Consider the following 20,089-nt stretch of genomic DNA (forward strand, 5'->3'; position numbering starts at 1 on the left):
GTCTCACCGTCTCTGCTGGTTCCCATTTGGATAGCTCCAAGTCCCTGTTTCTCCCTGCACTGCTCTCATCTCAGTCATCTGCAATCGTCTATTCCTGTCTAATGCTCATTCTCTGCCTCAGTCTGTCTTCTTTGGTTGGGGTTTCTGCCATGTCTGGTCTTTCTCTGCCCCCCCATCCTCATGTCTGTGTCTAGTTGTCTTAATTAAATCTGTTTGTGAACCATTACTCTCTCTTCTGACTGCAGAGGTGAGCGAGGTGATGCTATACACTGAGTCTCCAGAGTACATTTATTACCACCCTGTGGTGGTGCTTGTCTGTGCGTATGTGGCTCCGTGTGCATCAGTCTGGGTTACCTTGAAGCAGAAAACCCAGAGCAGCAGTCGTAAACAGCCCTGCATCCCCGGAGGCGACTCCACGCACCACTGAGCAAACAGTGGCTGTGTCTGCTGCTGGGGAGAGATGTGTAAACCATAACGCACTGAGATGCACTCGCGCCGATCGCTTTTGCTGACTGCATTTATATCCCCTGTTGCTATTCCCTTCCTTTGTTTCCTCTCTTTCAGTTACTGTCTTTCTAATTTTGTCTCATCACCTGAATTTCCCTCTAGTCTTTTCTCCCCCTTCCCATTTGTCTCTGAAGTGAAGCAGTGAAAAAGTGTCACACGGCGGCCATATTGAAATCCATATTGCACTTTTTAATTTTGTTCCAAGGACAGTACCGGCGTCCCATTGAGGCTCGGACACACTGGGGTATAATTGTCGCCGTTGCCAAAGAAACACTTATTGCTTGCAGACTCCCAGTCCGCAGACAACGTTCACATTTTCACAAGTCATGTTCGCATTTGTATTGTAAAAACTGTAACAAAAAAAACCATCTTGTGATAGTACTACACCAGGGGTGTTTTCTGTTTCTCCTTGTGAAAAAGAAGAGAGGAGAAGTGGTGTTAATATATAATCTGTGGGGGGGAATGTTACACAAACCTGAAGGTCTGACATTTCGACTCAAAGTGACGGTGGGGATTTTTTTTTCTTTCTTTTTTTTAAAATACAAAGTTCTTAACACCAAAACTAATAGGCTACATATAATCTCTCTCTTTTTTTACAGTGGGTAATGCATGTTGTGTTTGTGGCACCAGTCTCTCCTGCCGTAACAGACCGTTCAGAGCAGAGAGACTGGGGCTGTGGAGGCTTCTGTGTGGGTTCCGGAAAGTTCCTAAAAGGCCTTAGTGGTCCAGAATGCGCAGATTTCCTGACACTATCTTGTTCTCCAGCATCGATCCGGCCGGAATGTCGATCCTGTCTCCATGATTGGCAATGATGATGACAGTTCCCTATAGAATCGGAGGGGCAGGAATAGCAGATTTTAGGAACTGACGATTAATGCAACTGCCTGCAGCATGAAGAGCATACAATTAAGCAATAAACCCAGAGAGGCCGTAGGCTACACTGATTTTAGAACAGCTAAGGGGGATTGTTAGGCACAACGCACTAGCGGACAGATAAATACCATACTTGACAGTGACATACTGTACATTCTGCGATCACAAAAGGCAAAACGAAAAAAAAAAATGTCAGAACTAATTACATGTATCCCTAGAATGTGCCTCTAGCAGATCTGATTAGATGTTTAGCTTTAGTCACTTACTCCATTTAGTACTTTAAAGTAGGTTACACTGATTTTACAACAGCTAAGGGGCGTTGTTAGGCACGACACGCTAGCGGTCAAGCTGTATGTTTATGCTACATTTTACAACGGCATTGAACGTGATTCAGCCAATCAAAATCAAGGACTGGAACTATCAGTTTTAGAAAATTATATTTCCACCCAAGTACGACATTCAAACCCGTACATCATCATCTACTGGTAGACTAAGATGATTCTCCGGGAATTTCTTTTTAGTTTTGGCAAAAAAATTCGACTGAGGTTAAGCTGTTTATGCAAAATAATTTACTAAACATATCCAAAACATCATTTACCCTCCCAGCACTGTTAGTGTCCTAAGATTGTATGGAGAGTATGAATGGAACTCATGAAATAGACGAGTCTTTACCTTTAGTGAGACGCGCTTGCCGCACGTGACGTCTCCAGACACTGTAAGGTGGTCCAGTTCCAACATGTCAGGGATGCTCTCAAATCTAGTCAAGAACTCTTGCACCTGCAGCCCACACACAAAACAACGACAGTCAGCACCTCTATAACACTTATTCACACACAGACACACACACACACACACACACACACACACAGACTGCAGTACACACTGTCATACTCTCTCCCTGCCTCCACCACACACACAATCAAACACTCTGTGGTGCAAGAGATGTGCTCCAATGTCTCAAGGGCAGCTCTGGGTGATAGCATCTATTATGTGCATCCAATTAACACAGCTCAGTGCATTTTTATAGATGCCATAACTTTATCTGATAACCTTAACAGGGTGACCAGCCAGATCTGTGTTAAAGGTGTATGGGTGGCTACAGTCTATGATGGGAGGGGGAAAGAACTGAACAGTGTCAGTGTAATCTCGATGAGCGTGGAAGAGATACGGTACATCTCCTTCAAATACTTGGCTTTAAGTGAGTGAAGTCATAAGCACTAAATGTACTGTATATGTACATTTGGGAGGGAGGAAATGGGTGAAAGAGAGAGACAGGGAGAGAGAAAGAAAGGTGAAGGTGAAGAAAGCGAGAGAGGAATGGGTGAAATGGCTCTTAAAAAGGTGTGGGTTTTTGAACATTCTAACATAAGACTTCGTTCCGCAACAATTCAAGGTTCTAAAATTCTATGTTGAATTCAATGAACCCATTACTCTAATTGTGCAGGGACATACAGTAGGGATGAGGAGGCTCTCCTATCTTGAAGACCTCTCATTTTATGGGAATGAGAGACATTAGTGTTTTAGTTACTATTTATTAGTTTAAAAGGTAAAGAAAATCCTCTCCACATGCTGTGGGTTTTATTCAGCGATGGGTTCTAAGATCTAGAATATCCCACATTTGAAAAGTTGAGAATGTGATATGACAAATACTTGTACAACCTGTTTGTTGATAATAATGAAAATCTTAGACAATCAACTCTAATTCACACAATCAGACAAGCTGAGACGACACACTCTAGCACACACACACACACACACACACACACACACACACACAAACACACACAAGCACACATACAAACACACACACACACACACATATATCGAAGGCGGAGGTATACTGAGATGGCTGGCCAGCTGTGCATTGCCATGGGAACCGTCTGGCTCGGTTACCTTGGTGAAGGAGCTGCCCAGCTTGACGTGTGGCGTGGTGGGGAACTCGCGCTTCTGGCTCATGGTGAGCGAGCCGGCGTCCAGGCTATACAGGTTGGACATGACCAGCAGCAAGTCGGAGGTGGTCTTGACTGGCAGGAAGCGACTGCGAGGCACGTTAATGCCCAGCGCGTTGTCGAAGCTCTTGATGGCGGCGCCCACCGCCGTCTCCAGCTGGATCACGTTCAGGCCACCGTCCAGTGTCTGTGTGTGTGTGTGTGTGTGTGTGGGGGGGGAGAAGTAGTGTGAGACACACATGGATCTCCTTATGTTTTAACAGGTCTCACTTCTGGGGCTCACACAATTCCTAAATCTAACACTCTACAGTAGGCTGTGGGATAACCGCTCTAACAAGATTTTTTCAGATTCAGGACATTCGGGTTCTGCTACAGTACAACAAAGACTGCAAGGCCAATTAAGCAATTTAGATGCACAAACCGGCTGTGGCCTTCTCACAGAACAGTGGGAACTACCGGTAGATATACCAGAGTGTTCAGTTTGAGGGAATACCCCAAATTCCAGGTAATTACAACTAGCTTCACAGGTAAGCACATCAAACGAATCTACAGACACTAAGAGAGGTTTATCCCTAAGGACCTACTGGACAAGAGGCCTAGGTCACAAGACAAACAGTGCCTAACCTATCAAAAGGGACACAAGGAGGACTGGTCTGTCATACTTGACCGGAAGGGTCTTCAGGACAGTTTTCTAATCCATCAATCAATCAAAGTTACCTTCAGGTAAAAAGTCCTTCTGAGGAGAACTGGGAATGTATGGTATAAAACATAAATGAGAAGAAACATACATGTATGAGGGAGAGGTCATTTGTGTGTGTGTGTGTGTGTGTGTGTGTGTGTGTGTGTGTGTGTGTGCGCGTATGTGTTGTGGGGTACATCCTTCTCTCAACACTAAATTAAGTGTCCAAAGGCAGTCCTGTTTCATGGTGTGTCCATGGGATATGGTAGCTTTTTGGCCGTCAAGAAAGCACTTGAATAATACTCTTACTGCAGTGACAAACCTCTGCTCCCCACCAGAGTAATCAACACAGACATCACAAAACAGTACAACTACATGAAGTAGACTATGCTGTTACAGATTTACTGTAGTACTGTAGGGCTCTTGGCATGGTGTGCTCAAATGTGTGCTCTGCTCTCCTCTCTCACCTTAGGGTTGACAATGATCTCCATGTCGATGGCGTTCTGCTCCTGTAGCCTCTTGATGGCGGGCAGGGAGATCCACAGGTTGTTGGTGTTGAAGATCTTGAACTTGCTGACGGACTTGAACTCGTCCACGTGGGCCTTGGGCACCTGGGCGATCTCCAGCAGCCTCAGTTTGCCATCGTACTGGATCAGCGTGCCACCCTGGGGGCAGAGAGAGAAAGAGAGAGATTGACTGGATGAATTTATCACACACAATAAAAATGTGTATTGTGATTTGATAATGTACCCCTAAGTAATTTGCTGCACAACAGTTATAGTTTTTTATACAAGAGATGTGTATAAAAAGAGGCTAATGGTTGGGGACTTCCCACAGTAGTGAACCTCGCATTGCCATATGCAAGTACTCACACCCAACAACCTAGCCTATGTATTCTTGCACTAAAACCATCATAGACACTTAACAATACAGGGTTCTCAAGTTTTGAGCTCAGCTTGGAGTGAGATTTTCTTTGGGGGGGGGGGACGTTGCAAACGTGTGTATAATGGCAGAGCCGGCGAAGAAGCAGCGAAAACCCTTGACAGAAGGCGCAAAGAAAAGGAAAAGAGCTTCAGACCAAACGAGGGGGAGTTTCGTAGAGAAAAAGCATCAGGCTTGCCTGGTGTCCCTTTAATAAAGTAAGTGCACTATTTACTAAGATAAGTGCACCATGTACTAAAATAAGTGCGTAAAACTTGCACATATAGCAAAAGGTGTGTACACATGTACGGATTATCAGACAGTGGGCCCCTAGGCACAGATGTGAAAACAGCCCCCCTGGCCACTTCAAAAGGTTGGTAACTCAGCTTAGTTAGGGTGGTCTGGGGGCATGATCCCCCAGAAGACATTTTTAAAAAAGAACCCCTTAAATATAGACTTCTGGTGAGTTTTTTGGAAAGAAGCATTAACCCTTTGAGACCTTGAATTTGTCATTGTATCTACAATATACATCCATCCATCCATTTTGTTTATTTTTCAGGACAGTCTGGGATTTTTACCCATCTTGCATAGCTATGTCTCTTATGTCAGCCTTTATATCAAAAGGAAACCATTTGTGTTTTTATGTCACCAGGAAACATGTCAGTAGAAATAACTTTTCATATTTAGGTGGGATAGATTGGAATCTTGAAATATAATAATCTTGATGGTGGGATATTCTATGGCTCACCAATTTACGAGATATATGTACTGAGTGAGGCTCACTCAATCACTCAAACAAGGAAAGTAAGGCACTACCATGGCCCACAATTCTCACCAGCGTATCCTCCTTTTCTCAACAGTAAACAAATTCACCCATTGCCCTTGCTTGGCTCGAGAGGCCGCAGCTGCTTGCCTAGCTTCCCATCTTCCTTACCCCAAGCTTTCCAACCCCAAGTGTTAAAAATGATGATCTGAAGTCCTTTTACAGTATTTTAGTAATAACACACAGATAATACATTATGTGTATATCATGCATAGCAAGCGGATGCAGAATATGCTGAGGTAGCCCGGGTGCCACATTCAAAGGCAATTTTCTGACCACTCATCCACCATACAAACACCCTGCATTGACAGGTGTGCCTGTTTAAAGCGATTCATGTCCTTTACGCCGACTGCTTTGTGTACCTTGACGTCGGCCCGAGTCTTGTCAGTGACCTCCATGACGAATTCGCAGCGCTTGCCGTTGGGCGGGTTCATCAGATGGTTCAGGATAGACAGGTCCACGGTGGCGCCCAGATTGTCGATGTTGGATACGAAGATGTACTCCTTGCCCTCTGCAATGAGCTGGTCCAGCAGGCCCGAGTTGTAGAAGCTGGCGTAGATGTCTCCATGGCCTGGTGGGTACCAGACATCTGCGTTCTCACCCGTCATGCCCAGATCCTTCGCCACGGGCAGAAGGGACTCTTTGTTGATCCGTGGATACCTGAGAGAGGGAGGCAAAGAGATAGAGAGTTACAGTCACAGATATGCAACAACCCAAGTTCATTTGAGAAGAAGCATAGAAAAAGTACATGTATTAATCAATATAAATCTAATGATCTAGGCAACACTTAATAAGTCATTAACTTGATGTACAACATAAAAGGATATGCTTAGACTATCAAAAGACTGCAAATTAATCAGCTCATTCAAAGACTCATCTATAGTGTAACTTTAATTATAAATACCGTCTGGGAATGATTGTGCATAAATAAATAAAGACATATGATTGCTCAGATAGAACCCAGAGTCATAAACAGCCCCGCCATGGAACTAAGTGTAATAGTCATTAACAAGGATGGATGCCATACTGCTGAGTCTTATTTGCAGTAAATGTACAATCCATCATGATACTGCATGGATTATTTAGAGTTCAATTTCCAAGGAACCATAAAAGCAAGCACATTAATGTTTACTATTGCTGCTAGAAAGTCAAAGTGGAAGAAAGATCATTTAGGTGTTTGCAGAACAAATATGAGCTGGGAAAAGGGGATTTGGCCAAATCAATAAATATGTAATGCTTTTGCTCAAACGTGAGGGTGACCTAGTTGTAGCCACCTTGTTAGTGCGAGAGTGTGTGTGAGAGAGAGAGAGACAGAGAGAGAGAGAGAGAGAGAGAGGACACATTATAACTGCTTAAATATGTAGTGACAGAAAGGGAGAGAGAAACAGGGAGAGTTATATATATACGTAAAACACAGGCATGAATGTTTGATGGTGTTCCACAGACCACAAACTTGTCCGCACAAGAACTAACTGTAACAGCACTGTAAAGAGGTTATGGTGGCATCAGCAGCAAAGCATACATCCATGTTGCCTGAAGCTGTGTGTTGGCGTTCCACAAGGGACCATGAAAGAGGATCATGTGGAACAGGACACCATATGGAAACGTGCAAGCTCACAGCCCCCTTCCAATTCCCTTAACACTACTGTAGTTACTCTTTCCAACTCCCAACAACATGAATCCTACCTTCCAGACCCTTAATCCAGAACCTTCATTTAAAGGCTTCCAGCTCAGCTCACCCACACTCATACCACTAGTGGGTTGTAGCTTTAAGTGATAGTGTCGTACACACTGGTATTTTTCTAGTCTTCATATCCGAACCGTGTATGGGAGTATCTCTAAGACTGGGCACATGGTGATACTGTTCCCCTCCAGTGAAATATTTAAGTATCCCCATTAATGCAAGAGAAGCTTCATTAATCTTTCATGGCTTGTTAGCACTCAGCTCTCTCTGCCTATTTGATGCTTGCTATACATTACTAGAGAGAGCTCCATACATACGCAACTAGAATATATCTATATCTATCTATAATATAATAGTAATTATAGGCTACTATTTAGGGGGGTTAACTTTATTTGTTCCTATGCTATGCATCCTTTAAGCCATGCTTTAAAGGAGATGTTTGGTGTGATATTGACCTAAAGTGTGTTGAAACATGATACCGAGTGGGAACTTTTGTCTCATAGCTCATCTCGGCTTGTCCCCTGCACTCCGAAATCTGGTGCTAGTTAGCCGATGCTACCAACAGGTTTTCAATAGGGGTGCCTCGGGCATAGGGCTAGCCGTGCAAATAAATCACTGTTTTACACCATTTACAAGGCTCAAAGTAGCTCCACACTTTATTGGTAGACATCCAAGGGCCCTGACATTTAAAACGATGTCTTTGAGAACTTTAAAAAAACACTGGTAGTTTATTTACAAGACGATTTATACAGACAGTACCTTCAGGACTTCCGGTTTGGCACATGGAGGAGTAGGTAGCAAGCCGGGACTGCTCTGTTGAAATTCATCTAAAATTACTCAAAGATCCTATCATAATCCTACAACTGTCAGTGTCCAATGAATGAAACAGAGAACAGTGAGAATAAGAGCGGAAAAAAGAAGTTTAAGGAGACTGAACAACAAATTAAGGACTCAAAGGGCGCAAACGCTGCTAAGCAGTCTCAACCTGACAGGGAAACTAGCAAGCTAACCTTGTTAGACATTGAACGATTGCTAACATCCATGGAGGAACGCATCGTGAATAAACTGTCGGCGCAACTCTCTGCCAATCGGGCCAGTATCGAGGAACATCACAAGTCTATCCAACACCTAGAGACTTCTGTGACTGATGTACAGGACAGACTAGAAATACTGGAAGCGAAATGTGCCGCGCTGGAAAAGGATAACGAGGAACTGAAAGAGAAGGTGGATGATCTTGAGAACAGATCTAGACACAATAATATCCGCATAATTGGGCTTCCTGAAAAAATTGAAGGGAAACTACCCACTACATTTACTGATACGCTGCTGAGAGAAGTATTTGGACAGGAAACTTTCCCTACACCAATGATCGCAGACAGGCAAGGCTGTAGTACTCGAGTCCGGTCTTGGACTCGAGTCCGGACTCGAGACCGTTTTTCTACGGTCTCGGACTTGTCTCGGACTCGCTAGTATTTGGACTTGGTCTTGTCTCGGTCTCGGCCACTGGTCTTGCCAAATATGGCTTTTGGTCTCAACCGAGTCCAGGTGTCTTTAGGGCCATCAAAATTAACGTGTTAATCGCCGCGATTCATTTTGAAATACATAATGCGTTACAAAACACTCAATAGTGTTTACCTTTGTGGGGGGCTGAGGTCACGTAACGGAAGCCGCAAAACCTAAAACCGCAAGCCTGACAGTTTACTGTCTGTGGAGTTAGCTGAAGATAAAGAGGAACCAACATTTAGCCAAATAGTAGCTTTACTGCAAACTGCTTTTCACTCTTGTTAGATAACGTTTACAATGTCAAAATGCACCAACAGCAACAGTTACATAAAGACGATACTTTTCGGGTCCTCTCCATTAAGATCCAACTTGAACGTACTCCATTTAATTGAGAGCGCGTCTGAGCGCACACGAGAAGGAGAGAAAACGAATGGCAGGCTCCAGCTGGCTTGGCGTTGTTGATGATAATTGATATCTCCTTTTTAATATAAGAAACTTATAAAAGGAAGGCAACAAAGACGAGGTTAGAGGAGATTGCGGATTTATCCGATTTCCACTACTGACCAGTTATAAACATGTATGACATGTACAGTAGGCTGCACTCACTGTGATTTGAAAAATGGACAAAAATATGAAGAGTTGTCTTTGCCTTTGTGTAATGGAACTGGTGAGTCTTGAAGTCTTCAATAATTTGTTTACATGAAGCACATATTATGCCGATTGAAACACATTCCATTCAGATAGCTAGGTGACTGGCTCAGGCTCATCATTCACTTTTAATTGCAAACAGAAAATGTCTAGCTAGCATCATGTCATTACATGCTTCTATTTCCAAAGGAATGAAATCTGTTTATACCAACTTAATATCATGCTTATCATTGTTAATATTGTACAATACATGTGGTACAAACAATATTAGAGCTTGTGGACTAGCTATAGGCTATATTTCAATGGAGCTGGTAAAAAAAAAGATCATTATGAGAACGTGGCCACAATGGGCTTAAAGTGACAGTGCACCATTTACAAATGAGTTAAACAGCATCAAATGTGTAGTATTTCTTAAGAAATTAATACTTTAAAACACAATTACTGTGTCAGTATTATCATTTAAATAATATAAAAGTGTTTTACTTTTACCTTTGTGGTTACTCATTAATTTTGTGATTTATGTTGTATTTAATATGCCATTTAAGAAGCTTTAGTCTTTAGGAACTTTTTAATTGTGGTTAATCGAGATTAATTCATTTCAAAATATATATTTTGAATCGTTTGACAGCCCTATAATAATATTGGAGAAGGGGAATGGCTACACTTACAAATCCTGGGTGTGTTCACACTGTTTTTGCTTTTAGATAATAATAATAATAATAACCCAAAATGATTGTCTTGATACTGTCATGCATAAGACTTTTTTTCCTATCCTGGACTCGGTCTTGACTCGGACTCGAACCTTTTTGGACTCGGTCTTGTCTTGGACTCGAACCTCTTTGGACTCGGTCTTGACTTGGTCTCGACTAGTCCTGGTCTTGGACTTGTCTTGGACTCGACAAAGGTGGTCTTGACTACAGCCCTGCAGACAGGGCCCATCGCATTGCAATCACAAGAACAAACCCAAGCGACAATAGACCTCGCCCCTTCATTGTGAGAATCCACCACTTTCAGACGAAGGAGCGCATCCTAAGACTGGTGAGAGAGACCGGCAACATCTACTTTCGTGGAACTCAGATACACTTCTTCCCAGATTTCAGCGCTGAAATATCCAGAAAGAGAGCTGCCTTTGTTCCAGTGAAGTCGCATGAGAAATGAGTGACATTTTTTTTTCTATTCCTGGCATTATATGGCCCACTGTTGGACTTTGGTTAACCGTTTGGTTTGACTGACATTTCGCTGCATTGGTAGTCCTATGTGCTTTCATTATTTCCTATAGTTGATCATTCTAAGATGTAGCCTAGGTTTTTTTTTGTCCTCTATGCCAAGGAAAGGCATACACTGCTCACATAATGTAAAGAATGTACATGTTTCAGTACAATTAGGCAATTTCTAAACCATGATGTTTTTTGTTCTCCTTGTGTCTCCATTGTGCACATTACTTTTCTTTAATCTTAGACATACATTAACAGAGTATAGAGTTTAAGTGTAAGAATAGGTAGAACACACTTTTGGTGTTTTTTGATAGATAGAGTTTTTCAGCTTAGCCTCAAATGTTTATCTTATTCACTTATGTATTTTGTTATCTCTTGTATTTTTCTCTTATTTTATCTGCGTCCTTAACACTTTACTTGACAGATCCTCACCAAGGCCACAACCTTTCTCTAAATCAGCCAAGGTTATCAGTGATTTCTGTACACAGTTTGGTTTATCTGACATATGGAGATTTTACTACCCCAATAAAAAAGAGTATTCTTTTTTCTCTAGTCCATCACACATACACTCGCATAGACTACTTTTTGGTTGATAACAGACTGACTGGGAGCACACATTCTTGCCAATACCAGACAATCTCTGTCTCTGACCATGGTGCTTTTCAGCTTAACTTAGCCAATACTTTCAGGCCCGCATATCACTGGAAGATAAACCCACTTCTGCTCTCTGATGACGAATTTACTGATTTCATTACATCGCAAATTCAATTCTTTATCGCTACCAACAGAACTACAGATGTGTCCCACTCAACACTATGGGAGACTTTGAAGGCCTACCTGAGAGGACAAATAATTGAATTTTCATCTAGAATGAAGAAAATCAGAGAGGCCAAACTGAAAGACATTTCTCAGGCACTGGCCAAAATAGACGAACAACATTCTTCATCCCCATCCTCAGCTCTGTATAAAGAAAGATTGCGTTTGCAAACAGAATATGATATGGTGACCACAGACAAAGATGCACACCTGATCACTAAGGCCCGTTTTAATATCTATAAATCTGGTGATAAGGCTGGCAAACTTTTAGCGCGACAAGCGCGACAGGCTGCAGCGTCAAGACTTATCCCTAAGGTCCAGAATCAAACTGGTGAGGTAGTAACAAATCACGCGGAGATCAATCATACCTTTAAACAATACTACTGCGACTTATATCACTCTGAGCACACTATGAATACTCCCAACTTTGAAACATTCTTTGACAAACTCTCATTCCCTTCTGTCCCCCCTGAACTTAATGCATCTCTGGGTGATGAAATCTCAATCATAGAAATTATGCAAGCCATTAAATCGTTAAAAAACAATAAAACTCCAGGGCCGGACGGCTTTATCTCGGAATTTTACAAAAAGTTTGCCAATGACCTAGCTCCATACCTAAAAAACATGCTCAATGAATCATTGTCCCATGAACATCTCCCCCCCACTCTGAGACAAGCCGCAATCACGCTTATTCTTAAAAAAGGCAAGGACCCACTTCAATGCGGTTCATACCGCCCTATTTCTCAACTGAATGTAGACTATAAAATTCTTTCCAAAATACTCTCTGCTAGAATGGAAAAACTACTGCCACACATAATATCAAGAGATCAGACAGGGTTTATTTTAGATAGGCACCCTAGTTCCAACTTAAGGCGGCTATTAAATATTGTCCACTCACTTTCAACATCTACACCTGAGACAGTAATCTCACTTGACGCAGAGAAAGCATACGACCGCGTGGAATGGTGTTACCTTTTCTGGGTGAAACTGCTATATGCGAATCCCCTGGCCGCCGTCATCACCAATGGCCTCCAGTCAGAATATTTCCCACTGAGCAGAGGCCCCCGTCAGGGCTGTCCACTGTCCCCTCACCTTTTTACTGTAGCCATAGAACCATTAGCTATTGCCCTAAGGCATTCTGAAGGCTTTTCAGGAATAGTACACGGAGAGCTGACTCACAAGCTTTCTCTGTATGCTGACGATTTACTCTTATATAGATCTGACCCTATAACTTCTGTCCCTTCATTGGATCAATTTGGTTAAATATCTGGTTACAAAATAAATACTCAGAAAAGCGAGATGTTCCCCCTTAACGAAGCAGCCACTCAAATACCGCACTCTCACTTTCCTTTCAAAGTAGTTAAGAAAGGATTTAAATACCTTGGAGTAGAAATTACCACCTCATTCCCCTTACTGTTTACAAAGAACTTTGGTGTACTCTTTGAAAAATGCAAACAGGATATGGTGAGATGGTCTACCCTGCCTCTCTCCATAACTGGCCATATCAATCTTATCAAAATTATTGTATTACCCAAATGTCTTTACCTCTTTCAAAACATCCCCATCCTAATAAGAAAAAAAATCTTTAAAACTCTGGACCAATGCACATCCTCCTTTATTTAGAATGGCAAGTCACATAGGATAGACGGTCACTTGAAAGACCAAAGGGATTAGCTGGCCTAGCCTTACCTAATTTTATCTATTATTACTGGGCGTGCAACATTCAAAAAATGCTATTCTGGAAAGAAGACTATCACCCGGAGCGCAGTGAGGCCTGGTTACATCTTGAATCTTTAAACTGCTCAATCCATCTTGTCTCTGTGATCTCCGCACCAGCCCCTCCAACACCACTCACTCGTTTCTTTTCCAACCCAGTGGTCCTCAATTCAGTTAAAATCTGGTCACAATTCATAAAACATTTCAAGCTAAAGACAATGTCAATTCATTCACCAATTACTAACAAGTATAGCTTCCCACCCTCTATCCTGGACTCATCTTTTAAAATCTGGAGGACAAAAGGCATAGTTTCTCTTTCAAATCTCTTTTCTCAAGGTACATTTTGTTCATTCTCTCAATTCTCCGAAAAGTTTGACCTGCCAAATTCTCACTTTTTTAGATATCTCCAAGTACGGCACTTTGTGCAGAAGAATATTCCTTCCTTTCCACACCTTCCACCCATCAACACCATTGATAATCTTCTCTCCCTGTCCCCACAGCGAAAAGGTCTGATCTCAGAGCTTTTTAGTATCATCAACAATATCTCTCCCCATTCATTGCAAGAAGTTAGACAACTATGGGAAAAGGACCTTGGAGAAGAACTGCGAGATGATCAATGGGACGCAGCTCTAGACTTAGTGCATACCTCTTCCCCCTGTGCCAGGCATAGTTTAATTCAACTCAAAGTCATCCTAAGAGTGCATTGGACCAAAGCCAAGCTGGCAAAGATATTTCCCAATATGGACCCCTCCTTGTCCCCGTTGTCAAAATCAACCTGCTGACCTCTTACATATGTAATTTTTGCATATGTAATTTTTAATGCATACTCGGTTATGAGTGGCATTAGAATCCCTCCAAACCCAATATGTGCAATTTTTGGTTTCACTGACGAAACATGCTCACTTAAAAATGACTTTTATGTTGTCATAGCCTTTACATCTCTCCTGGCAAGGCGTCAGATACTCCTACAATGGAAGGAGCAAAGGCCCCCCCGACATTTAGGAAGTGGATTAATGACACAATGTCTTTTTTAAAACTGGAAAAAATACGCTATACGCTGAAGGGCTCCATACAGTGATTTGAGAGAACTTGGAACACCTTCCTTACATATTATGAGAGTATACAAGACCCAATTCAAGAACAATAGATGACCCCCCCCCCCCCTTTTTTTTTCCAATGTATGTGTGTGCGTGTGTGTGTGTGCGCGCACATGTGTGTGCGCCTGTTTATGTTCACATTACTTATATTTCTGTTACTTTCTATAGGCTAGCTGAGGGTGGGTAAATGGGTGGGCTCTTGGGGAGGGTTGTTCACTGAGTGCATTCCATAATTGTAATTGTATTGTTGTTGTACTTTTTTTTTTCTGAAGAAAATCAATGAAAACTGTTAAAAGAGACAGTACCATCAGGAAGTTTACTGTTCGCCGCCATCTTGAATTTAGTCATAAGTCGAGCGACGAGTACGAATGAACAGGTATGATAAGGGATCAGATTCCAAAAATAATTCCGTGGAAATGCATGGTTTCCAGTTGCTGCTACTGGAAGCAACTGGAATTCATGCATTTCCACGGATTTATTTTACACTCTTTGACAGAGACCTCACACTAGCAGCAATTAAGGTGAATGACAGACAGACACCAACTATGGATACACCACCAGAAATTCTGAGCTGCCAAATGACCACCAGATGCCTAGTGTGGATCCCTTCCAGGTGTCATCAAGCTTCATTGTTTACCTTGTTTACCGTTGTTTATCTGTTTTCAGTTTCATTTCTCCTGTATTTGTTGGAAAGGTTTCATTAAATCTATTTGCTCAAGTGTTGTACTCTTACACATTTATCCATAGTCTGAATTCACTTATCCTCCAGGCACTGGGTACTGTATTAGTAGTATACTTGTTATTGTCTGAGGCAGTCTATTAAAGGTTGTATCAGCGATGGCGGGGTAACGTCACTTCTGTTGACGTTCAAACAAAACAGAGAGCTAGCTTGCTACTCCCTCCTCCTCCCTCCCGTGCAATTGAAACTCTCCTGAACGCGCATCTCATCGGTTATTGATTGGAACACTTTATTTTGCCTTTGAGTGGTTGGCAACACTTGTTAGTAGCAATTGTTTTTGTGTGCAGATCTCAGAGCCTAGGCTGCCTACAGAGACACATTTTTTTGACGGCCTGCTTATGGGGCGGGCAGCTAGCGGATCGTTAGGAAAGATTAGATGAATGGGATCATTTATGTTTAGGCCTTTTTTGGGCCTGCAATCGATGATACAACCTTTAAGGTAGTTGTCTACTCCTAGTTTGAACATAGTTCAGTCCACGCTCACAATCTCTGTGGGTCACTGTGAAATTCCCCATGTTCACTGAAGGAATAAGAGGAGCAACTGGTAGCTCCTGCTGTCCTTTCCTCAATATACTTTTGATTAAATAGATGCTTTGATGTTCACTATATGTTTGACAGCTCACCCAGACTCGCCTCATACTGAGGTAAGGTTGTAACGATAACTAATCAGTTTTATTCCAGTCTCCCAAACACTCTAACTCTGCCTGGGCGGGTGTCAGACTGAAGAAGGACTAACAACAAAAGCGAATGGGTGAGAGGGATATCTTATTCTCCAACAAGTTGGACAGCTTGGACAGGATGTATTACTTCCCCCAGTACCAGTTAAGCCAGTTATATATGGGCCTGTCATCTTCAGTGGAAACATAATAGTGCTCAGTGCTTTGTGGACCTCATGCTGTCTGTCTGTATATGACACTCGCATCCAACCCACACTGGACAGCGATCCCTGCATTAACACCACCCTGCAGACCTGGACTGACACCAGTGCACTTTCGTTTGGGTGTCCTTTCACAGGCAGGGGGGCTGGTGGGATTCAGATGTTCTGACAGGGGCCTGAAACAGAGCACCCATCCAGCACCCCCCCCCCCCCCCCCCCCCCCACGAGTCTCTTACATCTGTCGGACTATATGACAATCGTGTGAGTAGAATTCCACCCACTCCTCATGCTGAGTGAGGACAGACAGACAGGCAGACAGACAGACAGACAAACAGGCAGACAGACAGACAGCAGTAGGCTATGAGCTGCCTGCCAGTGTTTCAGAGAAGTTCCTGCTGTAGGTGGCCTGCTACCACACTTGCCAAGTTTGCTTATTACAACACTTTGTAACTTGGTTTTCGCTTGCAAATATTGTTACACATGGATGGCAGTTTTTTGGGCTTGTTTCTCAGGTGTATTTGCTTATCTGCGCTTGTTCTTGCTCTCCATCTCCCACTTCTCTCCACTGTGCAGCCCACCCATGGGCTTCTCTCCACAACCCATTCCTACTGCCCCTTTTCTTCTCCACAAAAATGAAAACAAAGAAAAATCGTGCAATTGATGGTCCATCAGTGATGTTTTTTTTTTTTTTAGCCCACTAACAATTCAAATGCAGTGGTAAGAGTTCTGGAACTGTAAAATACGCAAATTTAAAAAGCAAGTTTCAAAGCTTGAATTTGTGTGAGTATGTGTGAGAGAGAGGGAGAGAGAGAGAGAGAGAGAGAGAGTACATGCATCAGGTACTGTACCTGCTCTGGTTGAAGGTGTGTATTTTCACTCGGTGGTGTGTGTACTTCTGCAGGATTTTCTTGGTGTCCTCATCTGTGTTGAAAGAGTTCATCAGCACCAAGGGCACATTTGTGTCATAGGTCTTATTCAGATGCTGATAGAGAGACAGAGAGGGGGGGGGGCAAGAAAGGTGAAGGAGTTACATTTGTACTTTTGGATTACTAAAGAAGTGGTCATTCACTGAACATGGGATATAAGAACTGAGGAGAGGAGAAATTCTGGCAAATAGTTTTTCACATACACTAGCCAGTGTTCTAACAAACAAAGATAAAGAGTGAAATCTCGTTAGCCACTTAATCCCAGACTCTTCCACCTCTGCATCTCGTAATCCACAAGGATTATATAGCACACTGTGCTGGTATATGGCTCATTTTAGCCTGAGTTTGTTAGGACATTCAATTTGTTTGCAGCGCATGTTTAATTATAAGCTATTAAGTTATTCAATTATACCGCCATTGCACAACATTGCACAATAATCCAGCGTTGCAACATGCGGCTCTGATGTTCCTACTGGAAGGTGTGGCTGGAATACACAGGCCAGACTGGAGTGGATTGTGTAAAGGGTGGAATGTGAAACAGGCGTGGTTTACAGTCAGAGCCATAAAACATAAGGAGTATTCAGACGGTCAGGCCGGCCCTCACATCAACGTCATGGCCACTTTGGCGTCATCCTGTCATTGGGTCAGAGTTTGATAGTCTTCAAAGATGCATTAAAACACATACAGAAAACATACACAGGCACACAGACATAGACACACACACACACACAGGGAAGGGAGGAATCAATTTCTTCTCGTCAATGGGCCGTATTCAGTGGGGAGGTTATTTGACCACCTCGTGGAGGTGAGCTGCTGCTGGAGTCTGACTGTGAGACACAGAGGACAGAGTGTTCCACTCACTCACCAGAGCGGCCCTCTGGACCTCTCCCCAATTACACAACCACACACATACTCGCTCACACACACACACACACACCAACACACACACAAGCGTATACCCAAACTAACTCCCTCTCTCTTTCACACACACACACTTTCTCTATCCTCTGCTGTGTCTAGTCTCGTTTAAATCTCTCACCGCGGTTCTCACCCTCTTGCTGTTTTTGTGTCTTTGTGTCTCACTCTTTGATTGCTCTCTACTTTCAGCTTTTTGTCTGTCTTTTCTCCCACTCTATCCCCCTTTCTCATTTCCTTCTTTCTCTCTCTCTCTCTTTCTTACACACATTCATACTCACTCACACTCTCTCACACATTCTGAACACAGAATGCTCTGTCTGCCTACTCTCCTCTACACTCTTGTCCTCAGATCTGTTTGGCTCTGAATCATGTCTTTCACTCCATCCGCCATGGCGAGCAAGAGGGACGGAGGGAGAGTTGTTTTTGGGCCTGGGTCCAGCCATTTCCAGCTCTGTGGGCCTGTCCTGCCCCTCAGCTCAGCTGAGCGATTAACTGAAAGCATATGTGTGTGTGTGTGTGTGTCCACACTCTTCCACAGGGCTGAGGAGGGGGAATGAGTGCACAGAGAGAGGGAGAGAGAGAGAGAGAGAGAGAGAGAGAGAGAGAGAGAAGGGTGGAGGTCCATGGTGTGAACACACATATGCTTGCAATTTCCAACTCAGCAGAGGGTGAGAAGAGAGAGCGATAGAGAGAGAGAGAGGGGGAGAAAGAGAAAGTCTCTCCTTTAAACACACATCATTTTTTCTGTATTCATCCATTCACTTCTTCTCTGACGTCTTTGAGGCGGATTGGTTCCCTTGGGCCAACAAGAACAAACAACCAATATCTGCAATAAGTGAAATCATCATCGCCATGGATACCTCCCTGCTACGCAAAAACCTCTTACACGTACATTCTAATCACAACTGCCACACCACTTCCATTTATCTCACATGCCCTGAAAAAACGTTCTGCGTCACAAAAAACACTTGCTCCTGCTGTTAATCCCCGTCACACTGCCTGACTCTTTCGAAACCAGTCCTGCTTCCTCACTACTACCACACGTAGGCCGTGGTGCCACCACAGCTGTCTGGGAGCCTCGCTGAGCAGCTCTGCTCTTTGATGTGTTCTGCAAGACCTTCCTATGTGCTGTGCTTTGGAGACACTGCGGCGGACTGTTCTCCAGCATGGGGGGAAAGAAAGACTGGTGCATTAGAACATGCAGACTTTCCTCTGGTGCTCTGCTGATGTGGAACTGGGCTTATGCGCTGTTCTACACCAGGATCTCAGTACAGTGTGTTCTTCTGACCATTAGTATTCACACTGTTTTCTTATGTCAGATTAACACATTCGTGGCATGCAGGTGACGCAAAGCATACAGACAACTCTACGAATGGCTTTGGATCAAGGCAGTGATCTGTAGATGTGATCTGTAGAAGTTAGATGCGCTCTAGGCATCAACCTGTTCTCTGTGATAGCACACAGCGTTCCCAACAGGGAATATACCCTACCTTTGCATTGCTGTGGCACAAAAACAGCATCACAACAAGCGCCATAGCAACAAGGTGTCGAGAGTTCTGACTGTTCATTAGAAGAAGCTTTGCACTGAATCACGATGAATACATAGCTAGCGTGGACAAAAGGTCAGCTTCTACAGTGTGCCGTTTGCAATGTAAAGTTTTACTTCAATAACTGTCTGTTGAAGGGTAAAGTGTTGAAGTACAGTCTTGAGCTAGTTGGTCACACTCAGGAGAACGCAGAGGAGTAAGTTTGATGGGATTTTTATTTTTCCCAAATAAGGCCAATATTTGGCAATTAGGATAACAAAAATAAACAAAAGAAAAAAAAAAGAAAAAAAAAATACTTTCAATAAATGAAACAAAAAAATGACATGATAGTCAAAAAAAAAACAATACAACAATCGTAGCCGGCAATAATGTTTGACCTTAACAAGTCACCATAGCACAGAGAGCAAATAGGACTCATGTCCTGTCACTTACTGCTCCCCCTATAACCTGACTGACACAGTATAAATAGGCCTCAGAATCACCACTAAGATTGGCACATACCAACTCTAAACCAAAAGACAGGGGTGTTCCAGGTAATCCATCATGAAAAAGCTAATACAGCCATCACCAATCAATCTATTGCACTAGGAATACATATAAAATAACACATGTATCTATTGAGCTAAAAATAAATGGAACAGTTAAGACAAAG

General features: G+C 42.9%; 1 protein-coding gene across 2 annotated transcripts in view; it reads right to left on the bottom strand.

Moving 5' to 3' along the window:
- Positions 1-675: 675 nt before the first annotated feature.
- The window catches only part of ugp2b (UDP-glucose pyrophosphorylase 2b), a 38,812-nt gene continuing 19,398 nt past the window's right edge, over positions 676-20,089 (bottom strand). For both annotated transcript variants that reach the window (XM_042065112.1, XM_042065111.1), the window contains exons 5-10: positions 16,895-17,028; positions 6,115-6,412; positions 4,476-4,673; positions 3,274-3,516; positions 2,053-2,157; positions 676-1,332 (exon numbers count right to left, since the gene is read on the bottom strand). In XM_042065112.1, coding sequence (XP_041921046.1) covers positions 1,225-1,332; positions 2,053-2,157; positions 3,274-3,516; positions 4,476-4,673; positions 6,115-6,412; positions 16,895-17,028 — 1,086 coding nt within the window. In that variant the 3' untranslated portion in view covers positions 676-1,224. The remainder of the gene's footprint in view (positions 1,333-2,052; positions 2,158-3,273; positions 3,517-4,475; positions 4,674-6,114; positions 6,413-16,894; positions 17,029-20,089) is intronic.

The sequence above is a fragment of the Alosa sapidissima genome, chromosome 16, assembly GCF_018492685.1.
Source record: "Alosa sapidissima isolate fAloSap1 chromosome 16, fAloSap1.pri, whole genome shotgun sequence".
Lineage (NCBI taxonomy): Eukaryota > Metazoa > Chordata > Actinopteri > Clupeiformes > Clupeidae > Alosa > Alosa sapidissima.